General features: G+C 47.8%; 5 protein-coding genes across 5 annotated transcripts; 3 read left to right on the top strand and 2 right to left on the bottom strand.

Moving 5' to 3' along the window:
- The first annotated feature begins 745 nt into the window (after window positions 1-745).
- On the top strand, window positions 746-3,972 carry F5J12DRAFT_858843 (glycoside hydrolase family 5 protein). The gene is made up of 6 exons (XM_051746786.1): window positions 746-1,215; window positions 1,276-1,375; window positions 1,433-2,560; window positions 2,604-2,940; window positions 2,969-3,687; window positions 3,713-3,972. Exons 1-6 carry the CDS (start codon window positions 881-883, stop codon window positions 3,827-3,829), a joined length of 2,736 nt encoding a protein of 911 aa, XP_051595845.1. The 5' UTR covers window positions 746-880; the 3' UTR covers window positions 3,830-3,972.
- On the bottom strand, window positions 3,973-4,935 carry F5J12DRAFT_858841 (OPA3-domain-containing protein). The gene is given in 6 exon segments (XM_051746785.1): window positions 3,973-4,186; window positions 4,206-4,280; window positions 4,346-4,463; window positions 4,543-4,668; window positions 4,743-4,789; window positions 4,845-4,935. 6 exon segments carry the CDS (start codon window positions 4,878-4,880, stop codon window positions 4,022-4,024), a joined length of 567 nt encoding a protein of 188 aa, XP_051595844.1. The 5' UTR covers window positions 4,881-4,935; the 3' UTR covers window positions 3,973-4,021.
- Window positions 4,936-7,322: 2,387 nt separating this feature from the next.
- Window positions 7,323-8,824, top strand: F5J12DRAFT_858835 (uncharacterized protein). Its single transcript, XM_051746784.1, has 4 exons — window positions 7,323-7,628; window positions 7,703-7,868; window positions 7,931-8,741; window positions 8,793-8,824. Exons 1-3 carry the CDS (start codon window positions 7,565-7,567, stop codon window positions 8,421-8,423), a joined length of 723 nt encoding a protein of 240 aa, XP_051595843.1. The 5' UTR covers window positions 7,323-7,564; the 3' UTR covers window positions 8,424-8,741; window positions 8,793-8,824.
- A 624-nt stretch (window positions 8,825-9,448) lies between these two features.
- F5J12DRAFT_786022 (uncharacterized protein) lies at window positions 9,449-13,803 on the top strand (the record flags this gene model as incomplete). Its single annotated transcript, XM_051743356.1, has 25 exons — window positions 9,449-9,650; window positions 9,791-9,820; window positions 9,872-9,934; window positions 9,985-10,334; window positions 10,387-10,429; window positions 10,536-10,605; window positions 10,671-10,770; window positions 10,902-11,017; window positions 11,379-11,395; window positions 11,444-11,453; window positions 11,475-11,491; window positions 11,540-11,549; window positions 11,571-11,587; window positions 11,636-11,645; window positions 11,710-11,806; window positions 11,959-12,066; window positions 12,094-12,116; window positions 12,181-12,277; window positions 12,554-12,629; window positions 12,892-13,017; window positions 13,306-13,388; window positions 13,439-13,543; window positions 13,577-13,670; window positions 13,698-13,747; window positions 13,783-13,803. 25 exons carry the CDS (start codon window positions 9,449-9,451, stop codon window positions 13,801-13,803), a joined length of 1,935 nt encoding a protein of 644 aa, XP_051595842.1.
- Window positions 13,804-13,965: 162 nt separating this feature from the next.
- F5J12DRAFT_786021 (uncharacterized protein) lies at window positions 13,966-15,245 on the bottom strand (the record flags this gene model as incomplete). Its single annotated transcript, XM_051743355.1, has 6 exons — window positions 13,966-14,162; window positions 14,246-14,360; window positions 14,394-14,411; window positions 14,487-14,570; window positions 14,826-15,083; window positions 15,138-15,245. The coding sequence occupies 6 exons, from the start codon at window positions 15,243-15,245 to the stop codon at window positions 13,966-13,968; spliced, it is 780 nt and encodes a 259-aa protein (XP_051595841.1).
- Between the last annotated feature and the right edge of the window lie 1,195 nt (window positions 15,246-16,440).

Here is a 16,440-nt window from a genome sequence, read left to right as displayed (position 1 = left end):
GAGGTAGAACAGTATTTACATACTATCATATGCACCCCTGCAACATATCTGATGATTTGCATTGGGTGCGGTTAATCAGTTAAAGCTGTAATATGTCGAAAACGAGTGAGTGGATGCCACTTGTACGTAACAGAGAATGACGTGTGGTGGTGAGAAATGGGACAGCACATGAAACACTCAGCAGTTGTCTCAGTTGCGGCCGCCAGCTGGAGGGGAAATACATTCGTAATGGGGAATGCCTTGCGACCTGCATCTTGTAGATTGACATCAGTTTTAGTGGAGCCACCAATGCATCGTCGTGGCTGCTCGTAAGAGGACAAAAAATGACTTTGTTATTTTTCTCGGAAATATTGCTTCGTTCGCAACCACCACTAAGTCCCCAAGCTCGTTCGCTAGGAACCTGTTGTCATAGAATTCACCAGAAAGCCTTGCATAGTCGTAAGCTATTTCATTTTTCTGAGATACTGCGCATGCCGCACCGGAGTGAATCACCGCCCAGGGTAGCCACGGGCTCCAGTTGGTGTTAAATTTTGCCTAGCAGAAGTTGCCGTTTTGACGAAACGACTGATGTCGATCTACGAAAACTGCAAGCAGTCGCGCACGTTGGTACACAAAAGCGATCGATGTGCCATTTCAGTAGGGCTGCGCATGATCCTCGACCGGCGGATGTGTTGAACTCGCTCGTAAAGAATCACTGTGGCGGGGGGGCTGAACACAGGGGTCACTAAGCCCCATTTAGACATGCCAACAAAGAGTCGTACGATTACGGGACCAATATTAATGGTGGAAACGTTGGAAGCGTCACCGCGAACTCCACACCTCTTGTTCACCAACAACGGCAGACGACTAGCGACTACAAACAGGCTATTAAGGCTTGAGAATGCCCCAAGTACCATTGACATGCACACAGACGGGCCAACCCGTGCCAGACTGCCTCGTTCACACCCTCGACGGTAACTTCGTCGACGGCTCAGGCAGAACGCTCCTTCTTCGAGGTGTAAACCTGTCAGGATCGTCGAAAGCACCCGTCGGTCACCCTTCGTATGCACTGAAAGACTTTTGGGAGGCGGGCGAAGCTGGCAGCGAAAGTTTTGTCGGTCAACCCCTCAATCTCGACGACGGTTCAGCGGACGAGCACCTCAGACGACTCAGAGGATGGGGATTCAACATGCTCAGATACCCAATTACTTGGGAGGCACTCGAACACGAGGGACCGTGAGCAAACGTTTCTCTCTCTCTTCCTCGTGACGATGCCACTAACACCACCACCCACAGTGGAAAGTATGACTATGAATTTATGGACTATACCATTCGAGTACTGCGAAAGTGCAAGGAGTACGGGTTCAAAGTTTACGTGGACCCTCACCAAGACGCGGTACGTTTGTGATTTTCTCTCTCCTCTCCCACACGGCACCGACGTTCCCCCACTTAGTGGTCGCGCTTCTCAGGAGGGTCTGGTGCACCATATTGGACACTCCCAGCGTGTGGTATAAATCCTCGCGCATTTACAGCGACCCAAGCAGCCATCCTACATTGCGAATACCCATCACCTCTACCAGATTTGCGCGACCCTGCATCTCTCCCCCCCATGATCTGGTCGACAAACTACGGCAGGCTAGCTTCACAAACCCTCTTCGCTCTCTTCTTCGGCGGCCGGACCTTTGCACCCAAATGTATTATCGATGGCGTCAACATTCAGGACTACCTCCAGTCCCACTTTACACGCGCATTCGCTATCCTTGCTGAGCGCATACGCGACGCAGGTGGGCTGCTAGATGAGGTCGTCATCGGATGGGACGGCATGAACGAACCTGCCGAAGGTTTCATCGCCTACCCCGACCTAAACGTATACCCTACGGTCCAAGGCTCCACACTCAAGAAGGGAAGCGTACCTACTCCAGCTCAATCGTTCCGCCTTGGTATGGGTCAGGCGCAAACAGTTGACAATTATACATTTGGCGCGTTTGGCCCCAGACGTGATGGTACTGTCACCATCGACCCTAACGGTGTTAGTATATGGGCAGACCCCGCGGACGAACCGGGAGGCGTACACCCGCAGTGGAAGTGGCATCGGGACCCCCAGTGGAGGCTTGGTATTTGCGTGTGGGCGTTACACGGCGTATGGGATGTTGAGACCGGTTATATTCTCCAGCCCGATTACTTCCGCCATCTCCCCTGGTCTAGCTTGGCCACTTCCTGTTCTGCAGAGCCACAACCGCGTGTCGAAGTCGATTTCCTTCAAGATTTCTTCCTTCCACAAATCACTTCTTACTTCTCTGCCATCCGCGCTGCACACCCAAATGCAATCGCGTTTGTGCAAGCCCCCGTATTCGCTGTTCCACCGGAAGTCCCCGAAACGCTTCTCCAGGGACGTGCATGCGCTGCCCCTCATTACTACGACGGCCTGACCCTTCTCTCTCGTCACTGGAGTTGGTATAACGCCGACGCTCTGGGAATGATCCGTGGAAAATACTCTAATCCTCTCTTCGCAGTTCGAGTCGGCGAAAAGGCGATACGGGCTTGTATCAGGAACCAGCTTGGCGTGCTCAAAGAGGACGCCGTGCAGTTGGGCACGCCCCCTCTTTCGGCAGTTTCTTCGCCAGGCGCCGCGTTCGCCTTCGCCCGCGGTGCGAACGCGATATCCAACCATCATCGGCGAGATCGGCACGCCATTCGATATGGACGGTAGAGCATCGTATGAACCCTCAAATCCTAGATACGGCGACTACCGCTCTCAAGAACGCGCGCTGGACGCGAGCCTATCCGCTGCCGACGGTGTGAATGCGCTCAATTACACCGTGTGGACCTACTGCACGGATAGCACGCATCAGTGGGGTGACGGATGGAATATGGAAGATTTGAGTCTGTGGTCCAGTGATGACCTGAAACGTCGCACCGAGTCTACGACCAGCATGGGCATGACCATGAATGGAGGGGTGGGTCTGATGATCCCTGCTCACGTATCGAGCGCGACTCTTGCCACGCTACGTTTCCCCATTGCTGCCTTACACATCGGTTTCTGAACCGGCACACGTGCGTCTTGCGTTCTTGAGGGACGGTGCACGTGCAGTGAGGGCCTTCTGTAGGCCGTGGCCCATCAGCACTGTCGGGGTACCAGCCAATATCGAGTTTGATATTGGTAAAGCGACGGTAAAGATCGTGGTGAGTGTTAGAGCGGTGGATATGCCGCGTGTATATGAGCAGTTGGGTGATGGCGAGGAAGTCGAGGACATAGGAGGTGCCGAGGAGGATAGCAAGAAAATGAAGGGTAGCGGGACGACCTCCGTTTATTTCCTAGAGAGCGAAAAGACATTTGAAGAGAAGCCGAGTCCACTCCCGACTGAGATTTTCCTCCCACTCGTCCATTTCGCCTCGGAGACCTGCGTGTCACGCTCACTTGTGATCCGGGAACAGACCTTACCCGATGGAGATGTCGATCCCGATATGCATGGGATTGGATGTGTGACGACGGGGACAGCAACGCCCAACGCGTATACGGCATCCACGGCGACCCTCCCATTGTCCCCGTCGTCATCGGATCTGGTGTCTCCCTCCGAGATACGTATTGTGAACGAGGCGTATGATGTGACTGTGAAGATGTCCGAAGGCCGTGTCGAGCTGTGTGAACGCACGCAGATGCTACGCTGGTTCCACGCCGTTCCAACGACACCGGGGGCACAGAAAGAGGTGTGGATAGAAGTGAGGAGGACAGGATGGTGCGATCAAGTACCCTCATGGCGCAGGTGCATGTTCGAGGTTGGTTGGATGGATGGAGAAACTTTGTGGTGGTGATCTGAACCCGTGTCCCGAATCATGCATTGTCATGTAGGGATCCTACAGCTGATAACGCATGCGTGCATGGTCGATGAGGGGAGGCGTGCGCTATTGTATTATGCTAATGTCTTCGGGACGGACGGTTCACACAGATTCCCCTGTAGCATTAGAGCTGGGCTCATGGATATAATGGTGTACCGTCTAGATAGATGAATGATAACCATGGTATGGACCTACGATATTGGTATCACGAGGGACCCGCCCCTGGCGACGAGGCAGAGTTCACATCTGAAGAGGAAAACGGTGTTGACCCGACAGCGGGCACGTTCGTGCTTTCCGATCGGGCGGGCTGCGGAGTGAGGTTGACTCTCGGTACCTTGAATGGTGTGTCCTCAAACTCAACCCAACCACCCTCTCAGCCCAATCTCGACGACGCGTTCCATGATCCTCTGCAGCTCGTCGTTCCGTTCCCGTTCCCCCTCGAGCTCCTTCTGGGACTGCCTGAGCTGTTCCCACTGCATCGCGTAACGAAGAGACGGAGGTGGCGAGTTCGTCGAGCCGGATCGTCCACGTCGTCTCGTCGTCTGGATTGTGCTCGAGAAGTGCGAAATGATTCTCCAACGATGAGTGCTGCGGCTACGGCGAAGAGGAAACCTTCTGCAAGTGCATTTGCACCGGTTTCGATTGCACTGGACGTACAGAGTTGCACGAGCAATATGAGATGGTCATGTCCGTAAACAAGTCAAGGTAAAAACTAGTGAGACGAACCGGGCTTCGGATAGTGGACGAACATGTGCTCGTGCAGGTTCACCAAGGATGTTCGTACGGAGGGACACTTCAGCAGTATGCATTCCCTGTGCCAACGAAACACACAGGTTCCGAAATGCCGGATGTCTGGACACGTAGGTGATGACATGACGGTAGATGATTAGACTACGACTAGTAAGATAAACGAGTTTGTTACTCACTGTTTCGCCTGGTTTTTGAGCTGCGAGGATATAGGTTTCGCGATCGTCTGCGTGGGGGGACTGGTGTGTACTGGTTAACTCTTTGTCCAGTTCAAAACTTACCCGAATGGCCAGCGTTGCAAGCTTCACGGTCGCCATCGTAGTCACAGATGCTCTAGACTGTTCGGATTGGTGGGCCTCTGTCAAAACTCCGGGTTGTAAGTGGCAAAACTCGGACCGAAGCGTCAGCACTGTGTAAGGATTCGGCCCGGCACCGACGGGCCTCTGTCTCCAACCAGCCTCTGAGACTGTGACAGCTCCACTTACTTCTCTCATCGATTTTGATCCTGTTTATCCCGAATGCTGACGCTGTCATCCGACCCCGTCCTCTACAGTATAAAGGGCCTATGTATGGTAGGGCACGGCAATTCCTTTTCCTACCTCGAACAATACAGACCTCTTAGTCTGGAAACTGAGCAGCCCAGAAAAAGATCCTTTGGTGCGGTGCCGCCGTTACAAGTCGAGTGTCCTTGCATTGGCGTTCACTGCCAGCACTCTCGGGTCTACTTGAACTGGAAACGCGACTAAACGTTCATCAGCGACTCGTTGGCGCAATTCTGTAGCGGAGTCCAGATATCTTTCTTGCCCATCGAAGAGCTGCAAGTGACTTTTCCAGCACCCAAATATCCAGTGCACGACGCTGAATATGTATGTGCTATGAATATCCTTCCACAGCAATTCGAACGGCGTTGCAATGAGCGAACTCGCGGCAGCGCGAGCTGAACTGGTACGGTTAAACGAACGCGAGCAGGAGCTACTAGAAGAACTTGGCAGGGTGTGCGCCACTGACCAGGCGCAGGGGAATAAGGCTCAACGGTCCCTTCAAGCAGCAGAGGCTCCTACCACCCATTATCCGTCTTCCGTCCACGCCATTTTTTGATATCATATATCGCGTTATTTGCGATACCGGTCCCGAACCCAATCCGCGCATCGTTGTACCAAGAGGCAGTTAGCCAGCGTATTTCGTCGCTGGAGAGATACCATCCTGACCTTCGCCAATCTCTGGAACAACCGTCGTGGTACACCCTTTTTGGTCGACTTCTCTCGTCATGGCTTATGTTGGTAGAAGCAGAGATTTCCCTCTCGATATTATCAAAAGCATTTGGTCTTCTGTTGATAGCTTCAGTTTATTCAAAACTTCCTTGGCCTCGTTCTCACTTGTGGGTCTCAGTGGCGCAACCTCACTATTTGGGAGAATGATGAAAAATGCGACATTCGTGTTATCGATATCTTGTAGTCCATGAGGTTTCCTGCTCTGAAACGCGCGGAAATCTCTGGGAAAACAGTCTCTCAATATCCGCCATTTCTCACTTCCAAGTATACTCCTACTCTCGAACGTCTGGCACTCCTGGAAGGTAACAGAACAAACCAAGTTACGGTTGCCACCAACCTCAGAGCTTCTATTTTCACTTAACCGGGTGCATATGGGTGTCACAACTATTGTCATCCTTGCTTCTATTTCAGTGGTTGAGGGAACTCGTCCTCTCCGGATCCGGTCAGGAGTGGCCCAAACCCGAAAGTGTTGACTTTCCCATTCTTGCATCTCTGACACCCACACTCCTTGAGCCGGCACCAGCATTGGCGGCTATGGTAGTTCCCAACCTTGATCACCTCAAATGTTCCTTCCCAGACTCCCGTAGCTGGGCACACGTTGTGGACGCTTCCAGGCCGTTTACAAATGTTCGATGTCTTTGCCTTTAGGGTGTAAATGACAGGTCCCCCTCTCCAACGACACGAGTAGTCGACACTAAGGCTGTTTGCTTGGCTTTTCCTAGTGTTCGACATGTAGAACTGCCCGCCGGTGAACTCCTTGCGTTTTTTTAACAAGGATACTTCTGCTGACTATCGGCCACGTCTTGAAGTGCTGACTTTTAAAGGTCTGCAAGCAGGAACAATGCCTCAAGGCCTCGTACTTTGGCTTTGCAAACGAAAGCCTGGGCAGCGCCCTTCATTACATGTGACATTCTTTGAATTTCGTATGCCTAAAGGTGCATCTGACGGTCTTTGGCTGGCTTCTCTGTACAAATACGTTCGTGGTCGTTGTATGCTGGAACTGAAGGACGTTCCTCCGAACACTGCTCTGAAGGCACTTCTCACATCACAAAAAGATGGCTTTGCAGTCATTTCACGGGCAGAACGCATCGAACTCGTTTGGAAACCGTGGTGCTACGGGAGTCTTCCTTGATGAAGGGTTCGAAGGATGAGCGCTCGTTGTTCACCCACCGTTGGAAGTCCGCCGGGCACTGATAACAAGATGTCCACGACCATTACGGTCAAAAAATCGGAAGTATGAGCTGTGGGTGTGGTTCGGTGTAGCGCTCCAGGATGCTATCAAGGAACACTAAACACGTTTGGGTTGGCATGATCACCTTTCCTTCCGATGATAGTTTTACTCCAAAACCTGGTTCAGTACTCCCTACAATCAATGAGTTCAATATGTTATTTGACATGTATCTTCCAGGATAAGTAACTACCATGTATTGCTAGTCAAGCAGTGCTACAGGGCCTGGCATGTCGGAGTCAAATTTTATAGCAGCAACAGTCAGCCAGAGTGCGATTCCAGAGCACTTCCAAAGCCACCTTGAGCACCACTAATGTAGTGAAAGTACTCGCCCTCCAATATAGCAAACCAAAGCCGTCAGAACACGCTACCAATCAATAACCCATTGCAGCAGCACTGCATGAAGCCCAAAACGGCGTGATATTTCCAATGATATTAGTGGCTGCCATTCATCGATAATCACATCTGTACTGCTTACTTCGGCGACGTTTCCCCAGCGACGATGGAAAGCAGCACTGAAGTTCAGAGACATACGTGTTTCTACATGAGCTTCAATCACTTTCCTCGTGGGCTTTGCTAGCTATCTAACCAAGCACTGTTCTCATCGCGAGTTTGTAGGTGGAAAATTGTCTATTCAAAGTCCCTAAGGAACCATTTGAACGAGAGTCGACGGTCTTCTGTGACATGTTTGCTTTGCCTCAAGGCGACGGCAATAGCATCGAAGGGCTGAGCGATGAAATGCCCATCCGACTGTTTGGAGTCAGCAAGGAGGAATTCGAGGAGCTGTTGAAAGTGCTGTTCAACAGGTCAGTAAGCGACGTCCCGCGAATGATAAGTCTGAAGTGTAACAAGGCATCCTCTTTTGCAGACGACATGGCCGGCCGCCTTGCTTGCCAGACACCATCGAGCAGTGGACGTCTGTCCTCAAGTTGTCGACAGCATGGGGCTTCCAGGAAATACGCGCGGCAGCTATCGATGCCCTGATGGTTTTGGACGTCAGCGCCATCGACAAACTTGTGCTAGGCCGGAAATACGACATTGAATCGCGGGAATGGCTTTTGCCTGCTCTGAACGAACTAGCGCAGCGGGCTGAACCAATTGGGTTTGAAGAAGCAAACCAGATGGGCTTCGAAACTGCACTGAAGTTGGCTTCTGTACGGGAGAGACTCACACTGTCAAGGGTAACACAACACAACTACTATCGCAATCAGGACTTGCTAGTTGTCGGGGTCTCCAGAGATCACGCTGCCCAAAGTCTCGATTTCTCTGACCAGATAATCAGTACATTCGGTTTGTACACACCAGCGACGTGTGCAGTTGTTGAATGGGATGGCATAGAGGAAATCTTGAAGGGGCTGTAGGCAACTACAGGGTGTAAGTAAGTCTGTAGTAGACTAGGTAACAACTTGTGTGTACTCACCCACAGTGGCACCCTGGCAAGCTACTAACGAGGCCGGGTAAATTTTACTACTGAGTACTGCGCTCCACCTGAGCGAAGCGCTCACGATGTCCGTCGGCACTGCCACTCTTGTGTCGACTTCGAACGCGACTTTTCATCAATCATATAATTTGTCTGTAGCATAGGCAAAGCACAGGTCAGATGTCCTCCTCGCCCACCATCCCAGGGGAAAGCCGCAGGTGATTTTTCCGGCACTCAAACGTTCAGTGCACAACGCTGAGTATGTCGCAAATTTTCGAGGCACCTGCCACCGGCTGACAATGCTCGCGAGTTTCCTTATTAGGGTCATTAAAATGGTCTGGTAATGATATGTCAATGGCTTGGGGGCAGTGCCAAGGGAAGGAGTTTCATTGGACGGGAGTTACCCGAGTTACTGAGTGATAACAATCTGATAATGACTGATATTATGATATTATGGTGTTCCTGGATGCCATCAGGCCAGGTCTGCAAACTCTTTGTCCTCAATGATCATACTGGACTGTTAAGTCTGATCACATGTGATTTCCTTTCAGGGGGGGGACTGGTTGCATTGGGGTTCCTGCATTTTGTTGTACATGTCATGTCAGATAACATCATGCAGATGACAATGGACAGTAGTGTGTGCCACTTGTGTATTGATGTGGCTGGTGCCAGTGTTGTTGCTGCTATCAGCTACAAGTTTATTTGACAAGAATATATGCTAAACTGTGTTATGTCTTACATCAGCTGAACACAGCATATGCAGCATGTCTGACAACTATCAGTCAGCTATGAGACATCTTCTTATCAAAAAAGGGTGCTGTAGGCAACCTCAGTAGTGAACAATCTACTGAGGGAACAGTGTATTGACTGTGTAGTAAGTGCGCTCTAATGGCTTATGTAAGCAGCCAAACATCGCACCAAAAGAAGTGAGAAGACAGGGGAGAATATATCTCCAACACTTCTCTCATGGCTCCCTCCCATACCACCTGTTTGGCTTTGACCAATCAAAATGCTGAACAGAATCATGCCATTTTCCATCAATGCCCATGCTGCAACAGGAAATTTCAGAAAACTGGTTTCAAGCAGCACAAGGCAAGTTGCAGGAAGTGCAAAGAAGATGAGAGGGAGCATGTAGCTTTTGAATGTCAGTATGAAGAGAAACAACAAGGTATGTGAATTGGTGTGTAGTGCAGGCAGACTTAATCTAATGGTTTCTGGCTTTAATTATTAACTCAGCTGCCCACCATTGAGCTGTGAGAGCATCAGTACTCAAATTGCAGCCTCGAGTGCTCAAAGCTCACTGTACAGATACAGGATATTTTTTTGTTGATGAACCCAGTGAGTCTGACTTTCATTTATGTTGTGGTCCTAGTCTCAGATAAGCTGCAGCTGCAGTTGAGGTGACTATGGGACAAGATTACAATGAGACAAGTGACATGCTCTACACCTCAGGTATGTATTCACTTTGATGTGCATTCTCACAGTGCTCATAATTCCCTCAGACATGTTGATGCCAACTTCCACAAGTTCTAATGTGGCAAAACTTCCTGAATTCAAGATCCAATTTCATCCAAGAAGCAATCAACCACTGATTTATCAGTCTTATGAAGAGTTCCGTGTTCACAGTGAGAAATCTGCATCCCTGGTTGACAAGACACCTTGGTCCCCATTTTGCATGTTGGGTGACTTTGAGTCTGTGGAAATCACACTCACTTCACTGCTCAACCAGCAACAGGTCAATGCCCTGCTGGATCTCTTTGCTCATGTCACACAGGGAGCTGTCCAAGTCATGCTCAAGAATGATGCTGAACTTTGCAAAGCATGTGATGCAGCTGCAATGGAACTCACTCTGGTAAGATTTTCAAATGTCCATTTGTCACCATCTATCCTACCTTTCTAAATAGTTCTCCAGGGTCAAAGTTAAGGTACCATACAAAAAGGAAGAATGTATGTTCAAAGTGCATATTTGCCCACTGTGGGAGTGGGCACTCAATATCTTAAAAAATCCATTCCTCAGTCCACACTTCACTTGGGATGCACAGTGACTCTACAGGCACAATGGCATTGAGTATGAATGTTTTTATGATGAGCCCTGGACCAGAGATTATTGGTGGGATATTCAAGTATGTGCCTGGTTGATATGTCATTCATTACCTGTACATAACATGTTGTATTTGTGCCAGTCAAGTCTACCAGATATCAAGAATGCCATGCCATTTGGCCTGATCCTTTATGCTGACAAATCCAACCTATTGTCTTTTGGCACTGCCAAGAGTTACCCTGTCATTGTATGCTGTGCAAACTTACTGGTTGAGATTTGGAATAGCAATGTCATTGGTGGGGGTACCATTGTTGGCTGGCTGCCTATTGTGCATGGCATTCACTGTTTAGATATTCATATAGACTAGGAACATTTCAGGTCCCTGAAGGTGCTGAAGAAGAGGGAAAGCTAGGTTACACAACCCTCAAGCATGTCATTTGGCATGAATCTTTCAGAAAGTTACTTCTGGAGATTGAGCAGTACTTGAAGACTGGGTATGCACATACACCTTCACATGACAACATTACCTGTTGGCTCTTTCCAAGTCTTATGATACTGTCTGCTGATTTTGAAGAGATGTAATATACTTTCTTCTTGCTCAAACTGGCAATACTAACTCAATGGCCTACTACAGATGCATGATGGTGTTGGAGATATATTCTCCCCTGTCTTCTCACTTCTTTTGGTGCGATGTTTGGCTGCTTACATAAGCCATTAGAGCGCACTGACTACACAGTCATTACACTGTTCCCTCAGTAGATTGTTCACTACTGAGGGTAAGATCACCATTCATTACCAGTATTCTACTTACTGACTCCCTGTAGTTGCCTACAGGTATATCTAATATATTGGTAGATTGTTCACTACTGAGGGTAAGATCACCATTCATTACCAGTATTCTACTTACTGACTCCCTGTAGTTGCCTACAGGTATATCTAATATATTGGTAGATTGTTCACTACTGAGGGTAAGATCACCATTCATTACCAGTATTCTACTTACTGACTCCCTGTAGTTGCCTACAGGTATATCTAATATATTGGTAGATTGTTCACTACTGAGGGTAAGATCACCATTCATTACTAGTATTCTACTTACTGACTCCCTGTAGTTGCCTACAGGTATATCTAATATATCAGTAGATTGTTCACTGCTGAGGTTGCCTACAGCACCCTTTTTCTATAGATGGCACTCACTTGTGGTTGCAGTGGCAAATGCCCTTTCCCTGTATGTCTTGTACCATCAGAGCTACTCCATGATCTCTCCAGGACTTTTGAACCTTGTATGCATGCCCAGGGCATTGATGCATTATGTGTTCATGCAACAAATCAAGCTGAAGGCAATGAATTGCTAAAGTGGTTGGGTTTATGACTGATTGAAGTAAGTTTCCACTGACAAATCACCATCAATGAACTAATATTTAATGGGATGCAGAATGTGTTCTGGATGATTGGGTTCTCTGATCTCCACCTCACCTGCAGCTTTGACCAACTGCATTATGGGCATGGTTTTTGGGGCAAGCACATCTTTGGGGACCTAAAGGTGATTGTAAAGGTGCTTGGGTGACAGATTGAAGCCAATGTTGAGAAGTAGTGAGTCACTGTTTGACAAACAATTGCTGTGAATGTTGTCACTTCTCACCTTTGACAATGACAGTGATGCAAGTTTTCCTCACTGGCAAAACCTCACACACTTCAACCAAGTTATTCATGACACCTTTTCAGATGGTAACAAGCTGGCTGATATCTCCAAGGTGCATGTGTCCAATACTGGATGGCTGTCAATGAACTGTTTCCCTAGCAAATCTTCTGCACAGTGATCAATGTTTTGAAGAAGAGTATAACCCCTGGAGGGTACCAGCTCCTCTGAGTCATCTGAAGCTACCTACAGCTTGATAGCCTTGTCAGCTTAGATGTCCAGACTGAACATATGATTAACATTCTCAATGACAAGATTGTTATGCCCCCTACCACCTTCTTTCCATTCATGGTTACATGATGCCTGCATTGTCACATGCATCATGTTCCAGGTCATCACATTGGTTTCCATCATGATCTGGGCTGGGATCTGGATCTCAGAACATCTGTTCAAGGGGAGGTTGGCTGGTGGGCTAGAAGGGCTGCACATTACTGTGCCTTGATCATCACTTTGTGTGTTTCCCTTGTCTTGTTTCTCATTTATCCCTGTACAGTATGTCTGCTATGTTTCACCTGTCCATCACTCCACTGCCCCCTTGCTGCACTCTGGTTGTGTAGATGGTTTGGGCCTTGCTGACTCTTCCTTGGTCATTCTTATTTCATTGCTTACTGTCTGCAGCAGTTTACTATTTATGGGTCTATTGTATGCCCTTCTCTGGAGGGTATATAGGTAGACAGTATGATACCCTGTACTCTAGTTTTTTTGCTACCTTGCAAATCCCCAACTTTCTTGTCTCTTTCTTGTCTCCTCAGTGTCAGGCATGCCCCCTCCAGAAGGAAACTGTCAAAGTTGACTGTACTTAGGGATCCATAGGGGTTACAACAAGTTCAGCCCATAGTGTGTCCCTCCTTTGCTTCATGCCTAGTCCATTTGATGAAGTCATTATGTTGGAGCATAACAGAGATATTGACATCTGATCAGACACTGAAGGTAGTTATATGCTTTGTGCTCATGCCAATTTGTTGTAATGTGTCATGAAGTCCAACATTGATGGTCTGCAAAGGACTGGAATTTCCCAAAAGTCCACCTTTGGAAGCATGTCATTTGAGATATCCACCTAAAGGGTGCTGCACACAACTATAGCACTTGGCCCAACAAAAGTATGCATAAGCCAATCAAAGACACATATGAACACCATTCAAATGGTAGAGACTGGTCCTGTTCAGGTATGACAACTGTGTGTGCTGACATTCCTACTCACTAAAATGCATGTTAGGTCTTGTGGGTAGATCATCAAGTTCTTGCTACAAAGCTTCTCAGATTGCATGTTGATTACCTCAAGAAATCTGTCTCTGGGGAATCAGATCCAGAAGCTGATGTGGTCAGTGAGCATATCTCACTTGATCATATTAAGCTTGGTGCACATGTCATCACAACCCAAACCCTGAAAGAATTAGAGGAAAATGGTCAGCCAGATATGGCATTCCATCAGTTCTGTCAAAGGTTCTGTGAGTTCCTTAATGACACCCTTCCAGCATATGGATATCAAGTCAAGTCATGGATCTCCCTCCCTGCTGACTTTGTGGTATGTATCTACACTCTCATTATGTATTCATCTAGTTGAAACTGTGCTTGTGCTAAGGTTAAAGAATACCATTATATGCTGGTCAACTATGAGTTGACTGTCCCCTGGAACCAGTGCACAGATTGTCTCTGCTGCAACCTGTCATTTTTTGGTGTGCCCTGCTACAACTGTGTACTTATTCAATACACTGAGACAGAAACTGCCTTCATTTGTCTCATCTACATGTTTTCCTGTGTCATTCCAGACATAGGAAACATGGAATTTATCTTGGCACAACCCTTCATGACAAGGATCAGACTGGCCCACACTATTGATTGTGATCTCAGGCTCAAATGTGTCAAGACAGTTCTGCAGGCTGCATCCATCTTCATACTGTTGTGCTTGATCATCTGAGGGGCCATTCTAGCATCTGACACTGAACATGATGACAAATGTTTTGTTGTTGAGCAGCTTGATAGTGATATGTTCCTACAGACACAGGTGATGTAGGTTACTTACCATCTCTAGTGGCCTTCCAACCAGAGAATTTTGAGTGCATTGCAGATGTCTGTTCTGACCCATCACCATCTTGTCCTTTGCAAGCCATCAACCATCCTAGCAAGGAATCTGAAGACTTGCAACATGCTCAGTAGCAGATCAAAGGTACTTGGGTGACAGATTGAAGCTGACATCAAGAAATAGTAAGTCATGATTAATACTGTTAGCAGCCACTCTGGAACAGATCACATCAGATGCATACCCAACTCTTTTCCCCCCTGCTGTGGAGCAAAGTGGTAAGTAGTAGGTGCACTGACACAGGGACATTGGGGGAATATTGTGCAGTCTGTTTCACTTATTGTTATGCCCACCACAAAAAACTCAATCTACTGGATGCTGGACAGCAGGCTGCCAGAGTGGACAATGATCTCATTCCTTTTATGTATGATGACAGAGATATGCTCTGACCAATGAAGTGTTGAAACTACAGAGCAAAGGGATGTATATAGGTCTACAAGGCTGTTGAAGCCTTGAAGGTGAAGAAACCACATTTCAGTTCCTCTTCCCTTCCCTAGTCCCCCCTTTTCTGTTTTCCAAGGACCTTCTCAGACACAACTTGTTTGGCGATGAAACAGTCCAGCACATGGACAATGACTTTTAGGGTGTTGTGGAAAGTCAGAATTGAGTGGAAGTTGACATCTGTGTCATGCCCAGTCATTTCAGTGACAGGAATGTCATTGGCTGGGATGTCAGGAGGGGGATAAGCATTGAGGGAGAGTAAAGCAGGGTCTATGGTGGAAGGTGTAGTGACTGCAGCAGGAGCAGCCCATTTGGGGGGCAAACTGTTGGGAGAAAAATTCTAGTGGTGAGTCAATATCAATGGACTAGTACACAAGTGGAATGGAAGACATACCACCAAGCTATACAAGTTGCTGAACATGTCTGTAGCTGCTTCAGCAGTCTTGGGTGCATCAATGGGAGTCAAAGCACTGTTGGGAATTTTGAACACATTGGGGGACATGGGTGGGGCAGGGAAGGGGCAGACTTGAAGTCACTGAGTGTGGAAGAAGAGATTTTGAGTTGATGTTGCCAAGAGTGGAGGGGGAATCAAAAGTCATGCCTCACAAGAGACCAACAGTCAACTGTCAGCAAGGGGAATTGGTGAATGAGGCACAAGGTAAATTTCATATGATGTGAGAACAGAAGCTACTAATTGAAACAGGTACTGGACAAATGGAGACCATGAGGATGCAAGAGTGCTGAAGGAGGTGTCAACAAACAGAACAAGCATTGGCAATGCTTTGCACCTGTGGATACAACAGATGCATCACTGGCCAGTCAAGGTTGTGATGGAATGCATTCAAGTCAGACAAGTGTTGGGAAGCTGAGCATATGCTTTCACCTTTGTATCCAATTCATCATGCACTTACTCACTGACTTTTTTCCTTGATGATGTCAGATCTTTGTACAGAACACAGCATCTGGTCTTGCTTTTTTTCACATTTGCATGCACATATACAACACTCACAATACACATTATGAGCAAGATGAAGTCTTTGTGTACTTGACCAGTCCCTCTTTGCAACATTCCATCCTGCCCATGGTTTGACCCACTATACATGCTTTTTCACACACCATCTTCCTGTTCCATCATGTTGAGTAGCATGGCATGGATGTCTGTGAAGGTAGCACAAGCCATTGCTGCTGTATCTCCCACTAAGACCATCCACATGCCAGAGTAAGTGGTACAACCTAAACCAATTCCAACATGCTAAATGTGCAAGACCATTTGATCTTCATTTGCCAAGGGGAACCTGCTTAGCCTTCCACTCATGCATGAAGTCATATCCTCACAGTGAGTACCTGCTTCTTGGGAGTATGTGTGGTATTATTTCTGGTATAAAGCAGAGATGACACAGAGTTCTGCAGCTGTTCATCATGTGGCTGCTGCTGCCCATGAAGGATTCATATTTATCCTGGTGGGTTTGCAGTTCCCCATTGTTCCTATCCCAACCCATCTCAAACCACTTACAGTGCCAAAGTATTCTGCTTTCAATTCTGCTAGTTTTTCTCATGTATTCTGTGGCTGGGTTCATGTGACACCAGTGTCAAATTGTCTACACTAGACTATGAAAAGTACTGCTACAACACTCCTTATCATTGGCCTTTGGTCTCTCATATGGCACTGCATCTGTAACATTACACAAAAAAATTTA

This window comes from Pisolithus orientalis (genome assembly GCF_024613125.1).
Source record: "Pisolithus orientalis strain OTSU chromosome Unknown F5J12scaffold_47, whole genome shotgun sequence".
Taxonomy (NCBI): Eukaryota; Fungi; Basidiomycota; class Agaricomycetes; order Boletales; family Pisolithaceae; genus Pisolithus; species Pisolithus orientalis.
Note: the sequence above shows the minus strand (reverse complement) of the source record. Positions and strands in the feature narration are given on the sequence as shown.

What these genes read in the sequence shown, in the direction of transcription:
- F5J12DRAFT_858843 (XM_051746786.1), top strand. Translation starts at nt 881, where the DNA reads ATGCCCCAAGTACCATTGACATGCACACAGACGGGCCAACCCGTGCCA. An exon ending in GCACTCGAACACGAGGGACC is followed by an intron (nt 1,216 to 1,275) that starts GTGAGCAAACGT and finishes CACCACCCACAG; the next exon opens with TGGAAAGTATGACTATGAAT. An exon ending in GCGTGCTCAAAGAGGACGCC is followed by an intron (nt 2,561 to 2,603) that starts GTGCAGTTGGGC and finishes TTTCTTCGCCAG; the next exon opens with GCGCCGCGTTCGCCTTCGCC.
- F5J12DRAFT_858841 (XM_051746785.1), bottom strand. Translation starts at nt 4,880, where the DNA reads ATGGCGACCGTGAAGCTTGCAACGCTGGCCATTCGG. An exon ending in TTGCAACGCTGGCCATTCGG is followed by an intron (nt 4,790 to 4,844) that starts GTAAGTTTTGAA and finishes CCCCCCACGCAG; the next exon opens with ACGATCGCGAAACCTATATC. An exon ending in AATCCAGACGACGAGACGAC is followed by an intron (nt 4,281 to 4,345) that starts GTGGACGATCCG and finishes CAGTGGGAACAG; the next exon opens with CTCAGGCAGTCCCAGAAGGA.
- F5J12DRAFT_858835 (XM_051746784.1), top strand. Translation starts at nt 7,565, where the DNA reads ATGGAAAGCAGCACTGAAGTTCAGAGACATACGTGTTTCTACATGAGC. An exon ending in GAGCTTCAATCACTTTCCTC is followed by an intron (nt 7,629 to 7,702) that starts GTGGGCTTTGCT and finishes GTCTATTCAAAG; the next exon opens with TCCCTAAGGAACCATTTGAA. An exon ending in TTGAAAGTGCTGTTCAACAG is followed by an intron (nt 7,869 to 7,930) that starts GTCAGTAAGCGA and finishes CCTCTTTTGCAG; the next exon opens with ACGACATGGCCGGCCGCCTT.